The sequence below is a fragment of the Oncorhynchus mykiss genome, chromosome 5, assembly GCF_013265735.2.
Source record: "Oncorhynchus mykiss isolate Arlee chromosome 5, USDA_OmykA_1.1, whole genome shotgun sequence".
Taxonomy (NCBI): Eukaryota; Metazoa; Chordata; class Actinopteri; order Salmoniformes; family Salmonidae; genus Oncorhynchus; species Oncorhynchus mykiss.
Genome location: NC_048569.1, coordinates 25,434,530 through 25,442,707, shown reverse-complemented (window position 1 = coordinate 25,442,707; position 8,178 = coordinate 25,434,530). Strand labels below are relative to the sequence as shown.

The following is an 8,178-nucleotide window of genomic DNA, read 5'->3' as shown; positions in this document are numbered from 1 at the left end:
ATTGGTTGTCTGGTGTACTGGGAACTGGCAACAACAGTCTGTCTGTAAGTTGCTAACAATGTTTAGATCTGTATACAGCGAGATAAGATAACGTACCATGAGGTGTTGGGGGAAAAACAGATTACCTATAGATTGCACCTAATCGTTACTAGGCCATAACTGGAAATACCCCAACTGTAGGCGACACTACAGCGCGATGTGGCTACATCGGAATGTTGGCTTGCACGGGAAAAAACAAAAATGTTCTAGCATTTATGGTTGAGATGTAATTGATATAAAAATAAACTATTCACCTTATGACTTTTAACATGCAGGCGTCACACAGTCTTTAGTAAGGCGTTGTCATGACAACATTTTAGTTACACGGTCAGTGGTAGGAGACAACATAATTTTATTAACGCACAGGACTCACGCAGATGTAAGAATCACGTCAGTCAGACGTTCAATGGTAGGTGACAGCCACACGGTGGTAGTGTTGCCTAGGCTTATATTTGGTCATCCCTCAAAAACTGCTGAGCTCTAACTCCATCGGAGTCCTACTATGGAGAAGCCACACAGATGGCAAGAACAGCTTGAGACCTTGATGACACCTTGCTGCTTGCCTACCCCTAGCTTGTTTCAGAGAACATATTTGCTTGCTCTCCAACTTTGACCTCCTTCCTCCGATGACCACTCAAGCCATGAACTTTCCTGACCCTCCCATGACCTTCCATCTGATGAATGTTGTTTTAAAATGTGCTTGTTTTTTTGGTTATGTTTAAAGTGCATTCAAATTATTTATGTGATGAATAGCGTTATAAAAGTTGAATAAATTATCATTATTATTGCTCTGAGAAAAATACTTTTGGAGCCTGTGCTACGTCAATTGCAGAGACGCCTGTTGCCCAGCAACCGCACGCGCCAGGGACGTGAAGGAAACAATGTTGACGAGGCAAGAGAGAACAACATGAGTATGGGGTTCTAGAACTAAGCATTTTATGGAACTTTCTTGAGGTGAGCGTTGTTCAAATTATTTTGTGACACTGGCACATAATGCATGTTTAATTGTTTTGACTATTTCTCAAGAAGACATTCACCATTGGCACAGTTGTGTCGGCAAGCATTGTGAATGCTTCAATGCTCATAGGAGGATACCACTCACAACATAAACAATCTCAATGTAATCAATAATAATAATCGTTATTATTATTATTGTAATTCTACTTCATTCCACGTATATAGTGCTTTCAAAGAATCTCAAACCGTTTCCTCCCAGGGTGGATATGTTAAACATTATTACAAATCTAGGTCATTGTGCCACGATCAAATTCATGATAGAATTCAGAACCCTCAGTCAATTACCTACCGGTATGTATCAAATTGATAAATATCAATGTTCATCTGCAGAAAACATCTCGGAATCATGTCACGCTCAGCGGCCAAATCTCGTGACAAGAGTCGTGCTGCCAGTTTGGTTCTGGCACCTGCTCTTCCTCGCCCTGCCTCGGTCCAGAATGTGGAGACAGTGGACATTGTCCCAGGTCGCCTCACAGAAGCCGCCTGGGTCACCATGACAACACAGGACAACGGGGAGGAGGTGGTGGCGGAGATCATGGGAGAGCTGGAGGCTGCAGTGATGGACAGGTGCTATCAGGTGTACCTGCAAAAACAGGTGTGTAGCTGTCACAGACAGTGGCACACTATTTGGGGCAGGTGTAGGCAACGAGATTCAGCCGCAGGATGATTTTTGTCGGAGCAAATGGTCGGGGAGCCAGAACATAATTGTAACAATTTGTACACTGCAAATTGACCAGAACTAAGCCCAAAAGAGATCGTACAGTATTTGAAAATATCAATAATTTCATACCTTGATTACATTGAGACACGATCATGTAAAGGTAACTGCCAAATAAAGGAAACACCAACATAAAGTGTCTTAATAGGGTGTTTGGCAACCATGAGCCAGAACCGATTCAACAGCTTCAAAGGGTGGCAGGTAGCCTAGTGCTTAGAGTGTTGGGCTAGTAACCAAAAGGTTGGTTGATCAAATCCCTGAGCTGACAAGGTAGACATTTGTCATTCTGCCAATGAACAAGCAGTTAACCCACTGTTCCTAGGCTGTCATTGTAAATAATGATTTGTTTTTAACTGACTTGCCTAATTAAATAAAGGTTCAATAAAAATGATACCTTGGCATAGATTCTACAAGTGGCTGGAACTCTATTGGCAGGGGTGCGACACCATTCTTCCATAATTTGGTGTTTTTTTGATGGTGGTGGAAAAAAACACTGTCTCAGGCACTGCCCCAGAATGTGTGTCAACCCAAGTGTTCAATTGGGTTGAGATCTGATGATGGAGACAGCCATGGCATATGGTTTATATAGTTTTCATGATCATCAAACCAATTTTTATACATGACCCTAAGCATGATGGGATGTTAACTGCTTAATTAACTCAGGAACCACACCTGTGTGGAAGCACCCACTTTCAATATACTTTGTATCCCTTATTTCTTCAAGTGTTTCCATTTTCTTGGCAGTAACCTGTATGTTTTTATTTATGTAAATACTCAGGAACAGATTTGCTGACCACATTTTTTGCTAAATTCCTGGTGATTTAACAGTATTTTTTCTTTATAATTTTTTAGGGAATAGGGTGTCATTTGGAAGGGCCTTTCTATGCCCCTAACCCCTAACCAGTCGAAACACCCACACATGTGCCTGACATCTCAAACAAATTATTATCTCTCTCTCTCCTTCTGTCTCTGTCTCTGTCTGTCTGTCCAGCTGGTGCCGTTCACAGTAACCCGGGCCTATGAAAGCCTGGTGCAGATGTCTGACTGGCTGTTCCTGGCGAGGGATGAGGGTGAGGGGCGAGAGAGTGCCACTTTGTGGGGGGAGGATACAGAGCCTGAACCCTGTAAGAGCGACTCATGGGCCGAGGGCTGTGTTCCTGTCCGGTACACCAGTGTGAGCTCACACACACCTCTTTTGCAGGTAACAATACACACATGCATAAACACACATATGTTTGTCACAAGCATGCTTGCACCGTCACATGCATGATATCTGATGATACACACTGATACCTGATGTGGTTTTGTGTATCTGCAGAAGTTGCTGGATTTGCACCTGGCAGAGTCTGCTGATCCATGGGACTCAGATACACAGAGCAAGCCCCAGTCTCCCAGTAGACAGGACAGCAAGCCCCAGTCTCCCAGTAGACAGGACAGCAAGCCCCAGTCTCCCAGTAGACAGGACAGCAAGCCCCAATCTCCCAGTAGACAGGACAGCAAGCTCCAGTCACCTACAAAGCCAGAGCCTCCAGACAGAGAGAGAACAGTCCTAGCAAAAAAAAGAATAGTGGATTCAACTGAACCTGAGAAGCCAGACAAGACAGAGAAGATAGCACCAGAGGAAGTCCAACCCTCACCTTACCTCACTGTAGCCACCTATAAAGCCCAGAGGAGGAGACAGTCTCAGACCCAACCAGGCGCACACAAGGCCCTACCACCACCTCTGAAGACCTACAAACCCTTATTCACCCCTAGTGAACCAGCCCAGCAGTACCAGAGCCTCTCTGTACCCCAACTTCAGGGGCATAGACCACGAGAGGTCCCAGTCCCTAGGAGACTGGACCCCGCTAGACTACCACAACACCATGTCTGGCCCGAGGTGGAGGTCCTGGAGCCTCGGCCCTCACACCGCTCAAAGGAGAGAATAGGGCCCAAAAACAGGGCCCCCCACCGGCCCAATCAGGACCATCACAGCATGGCACGCAGAGGCACCATCACCCCCCTGACTGCCCACACCCACCATGCTTTACCCAGCAAGACTCGGAAGAAAAGTCTCCACCATGGTGTCCAGCTACAGAGGCATGTGCTCCGAGGCAGTACCCAGCCAAGTGGCTCAACTGTGGGCTACACTCCGCTCTCCACTGGCCTCGATCTGGATACCATTGAGCTGGTGCCAGGAGTGACCATTGGGGACCCAGTATGTGGGACGGGGGAAAACAAGCCATTCTGGGTTTCCCGTCTGCCTGAGCTGAGGCCCATCAGAAGCAGCCTCCCGGCCATGTTGTGGTCCTTGAATCAGGTGGTGGGAGGGCATAGCCCTCGAGTCAGTGCCCCCAGTGGGAAACACTGGGCATGAGGAGCGATAGGAACCACTGCAGTCTCAATCACACTGCAGCCTAATGGACTGTCATTTGATGAATAGGTGCTGATTTGCTTTTATTTAATAAAGAGAAGATGTGAATTCCATTTTCTATTCTAAGTTTAATTTAAGCTATTAAATTAAGCTATTCCAAATGTTGTGTTTGTTTAAGGAAGGCCACCTAACGTCTAAACCTATTTAAATCAGGGACTGCACTTGAGTTTGTGTACATATTTTGATGCTTTTCTTCTGTGAGATAGTGCTCCCATGTTTTGTCAGATGAACTTGAACCTCTACCCCCCATGTATTGTTACATAACAACACTGTGATATTGTTACATGATTGTTACTGATTACCTGTTTGTTTTCAACTTTGCCTTGTTCATAGATGTCCTGAGGTTTGATGTTAATGCAGTTCAATACTTGACCCCATGATGGCAGTGCGGATCATATTGTAACATTTGTCATCATAATGCTTCTGAGCAAATTCAGGAGTTGTTTGCTAGGGTGCACCGAGAATATGCGACGACAACAGATGACCAAGGAACATACATTAAACACCATTGTTCAGGTCTGGTTCAACACTTACTTTAGACATATATTATCTTTAGAAATTCATTCTCAAAAAACTGAGTCTTTAAAAAAAAAATTACCCCTTTTTCTCCCCAATGTTTTTTAGTAGCTACTATCTTGTCTCATCGTACGGGCTCGGGAGAGACGAAGGTTGAAAGTCAATGCGTCCTCCGATACACAACCCAACTGCTCCGGGCCCACCACAGGAGTTGTTGGTGCGCGATGAGACAAGGATATCCCTATGACGCTAGGCCAATTGTGAGTCGCCCTACGGACCTCCCGGTCACGGCCGGTTACGGCAGAGCCTGGGCGCGAACCCAGGGTCTCTGGTGGCACAGCTGGCGCTGTGTACAACCACTGCGCTACCCGGGAGGCCCGAAAACGGAGTCTTAACAACCATTGAGAAGAGTATTTAAAAAAACATCTATGACTAGTATCCCATTTTGGCAATTATTCTGAGTTGAGTTCCTGCATAGCGATAAGGGCACTGTTTTTCTGTTTTTACTGCAAGAAATACCAAAATATCCCCCAGCTAATTTTGCACTGTATGCATGAATTGTTTACAGACCAGCACACCAGGTACCGTATGTGGCACCTCAACATAAAGATCTTACTTTTACTATATAGTACATATATTTTGGATCATTTATGTATGATATTGATGTATTATGTATATGGTTCTGTACATTCTGGCTAACATTTCAAGCATAATAAGAGTTAGACATAGGCATCAGAGGGCCCAAGCTAAGGGGCCCCACTGTTGATTGACATGTGCCATCAAATCAAAATCAAATGTATTTTTTATGAAGCCCTTTTTACATCAGCAGTTGTCACAAAGTTCTTAAAAGTTGTGTAATAAGTTTCATTGTGGACTCCACAGAGTTTTATAGAGGGCTGTTTGTCATTCTCTAAAAGCACTCTTGCCAGCTGACACATATTGAGAAAATAGCTCATAGATTCATAGATGTGGAGCTTTTCATGCAGATACTGTATAACCCATTGGAAAATAGCCTGTTTGTGGATGAGCCTTATGCATGCATAGTAGAGTAACATACTATATCATGACTAGTTTGGCTAAGATAAACTGATCATTATAATATTATCCCAAACAGGCAAGGTTGTGGTCAGGGTTTTGTGTATCAGTAATTTTTCTATATTTTATACGAGCAGTAGATATTTTCTTTTAAATGACACAATCCCCATCCAGTAAGAGGATTTAATATGCCTGGTTTTTATCCAATGTATAATCAACATGTAAAACGTTAAATACCATGTGTGATGATTTACTGCATATCCTGGCTCTCACAGTGCTCCACATAGCATGAAAGCCATGGTGATGATTACAGCTTCAGTTTTTCTGCTGGGTTCTTAGTTTAACTATAGTAACAGTCATCCATCTTAACTACATTTTCATTTCATTGTGGAAAAAAAATATTAATGTACTTGACTATATTGATTCAGCTTCATGTAACACCACGCCAACAATAAGATGAGATGAAAGTTTGGTTACACTTTACTTACAGATTGCAGGTATAATGCATCTATAATGCATGGTCAAACTTGCCTTATAATGTTTTATTATCCTTTCAGAATTCTCTCTTCTGTAACATTGCATTACCCCCTAACCACAGTGGCCAGCTCTGGCTATGCAGTTTCAGCACCCCTTTTCTAGTAGTTTATTGTATTTGCCCAACACCCCTTCTTTCTCATTGTCGTGGTACCTCCAAGTCACTCCACTTTTACCAGCCAGTCACAGTTCACCATTATGGAGCCAGATTCCTGCCAAAAGGTTACCTCATGCTAATCACATTAGTCTACGTTAGCTCAACTGTCCCGCAGGGGGACACATTTAGGCTGTAGAGGTTAATTTAGGCCAATCCAAATAAAAAAATAGGCCCCCAACTTTCAGGCATTGCAATTTAGGCTATCATTTTGGGCACTGGTGTCTTGTGGAATAATTTTAGAACTCTATATGTGTTTTATAGCTGTTTTTATTATAGGACTCCCTTTAAAAAGAGACCCTAGCTCACAGGTCTCTAAATATAGCGTCTAAATACATTTTAAACAAAATAGTTGAAGAAGCACGTGCAGCGGCTGATAGGGAAAACAGATCTGGCAATAAGAATAGGTTAGATAGTCTTGACCATTTGGGACCCCTTGGCTATTATATATATATATTTTGTTTTGTTTTATTTATACATTATTTATGCAATTATATGGCCATTAAATAACACAGAACAGCATGGCATATTTAGATAGCGGAATAGGCCTAAATCAGATTTAATTTGCAGCATAGGTCGTTATTCAAGACAAGGCCCTTCTGTGTCTATCATTCTCACACAAGTCATTTTCTGAAGACCCAAGCCTATACTACGTCATCTATTGGTATAATGTCATTATTGAATGCATTTCTAAAACAAGCTCTAGACATGTATTTTTGGAAATGAATCCGGAAGCTGCAATGCAACTCTAACGCCTGGGCTAGAGTTGCTTGATTGACTAGCTAACTTCGACTACCTACGGTCTAAAGATATCTTGGACATCTTGCCAGACACCTCTGGTGGCTGAACCCTGTCTATTGGCACCTAATCATGAAGTGCTTTGAGAGGCTAGTCACCGCCACCTTACCGGCCACCCTTGACCCACTTCAGTTTGCATACCGCCACAACAGGTCCACAGATGACGCAATTGCCATCACACTGCACATTGCCCTATCCCATCTGGACAAAAAGAATACCTATGAAAGAATGCTGTTCATTGACTACAGCTCAGCATTCAACACCATAGTACCCTCCATCATGAAGCTGGAGTCCCTGGGTCTCTACCCCGCCCTTTTTAACTGGGCCTTGGACTTTCTGATCGGCCGCCCCCAGGTGGTGAAGGTAGGAAACAACGTCTCACTTCGCTGACCCTGGGGCCCCACAAGGGGGTGTGCTCAGCCCTCTCCTTTACTCCCTGTTCACCCACGACTGCATGGCCATGCACGCCTCCAACTCAATCATCAAGTTTGCAGACGACACAACAGTAGTGGGCCTGATCACCAACAACAACGAGACAGCCTACAGGGAGGAGGTGAGGACACTCGGGAGTGTGGTGTCAGGAAAACAACCTCTCACTCAATGTCAATAAAACAAAGGAGATGATCATGGACTTCAGGAAAGAGCAGAGGAAGCACCCCCCTATCCACATCGAAGGGACAGCAGTGGAGAAGGTGGAAAGTTTTACGTTCCTTGGCACAGGTGAAAGTACAGAAGAAAGTACAGGTGCATCAAAGCTGTGACCAAGAGATTGAAAAACATCTTCTATCTCAAGGCCATCGGACTGCTAAACAGCAATCACTAACTCAGAGCGGCTGCTGCCTACATTGAGCCCCAATCACTGGACACTTTAATAAATGGATCACTAGTCACTTTAAACAATGACACTTTAAATAATGGCAACTTTAATATTGTTTACATATCTTACATTACTCA

At 43.7% G+C, this 8,178-nt stretch overlaps 1 protein-coding gene across 1 annotated transcript; it reads left to right on the top strand.

The window, feature by feature from the left end:
• Positions 1-1,353: 1,353 nt before the first annotated feature.
• Positions 1,354-4,240, top strand: LOC110523492 (uncharacterized protein C2orf81 homolog). Its single transcript, XM_021602229.2, has 3 exons — positions 1,354-1,651; positions 2,766-2,975; positions 3,093-4,240. Exons 1-3 carry the CDS (start codon positions 1,373-1,375, stop codon positions 4,128-4,130), a joined length of 1,527 nt encoding a protein of 508 aa, XP_021457904.2. The 5' UTR covers positions 1,354-1,372; the 3' UTR covers positions 4,131-4,240.
• Positions 4,241-8,178: the final 3,938 nt, after the last annotated feature.

Bases quoted from the DNA above. Each gene is read 5' to 3' on its own strand.
- LOC110523492 (XM_021602229.2), top strand. From the start codon at position 1,373: ATGTTCATCTGCAGAAAACATCTCGGAATCATGTCACGCTCAGCGGCC. The intron at 1,652-2,765 runs GTGTGTAGCTGT...CTGTCTGTCCAG, and splicing joins AGGTGTACCTGCAAAAACAG to CTGGTGCCGTTCACAGTAAC. The intron at 2,976-3,092 runs GTAACAATACAC...GTGTATCTGCAG, and splicing joins CACACACACCTCTTTTGCAG to AAGTTGCTGGATTTGCACCT.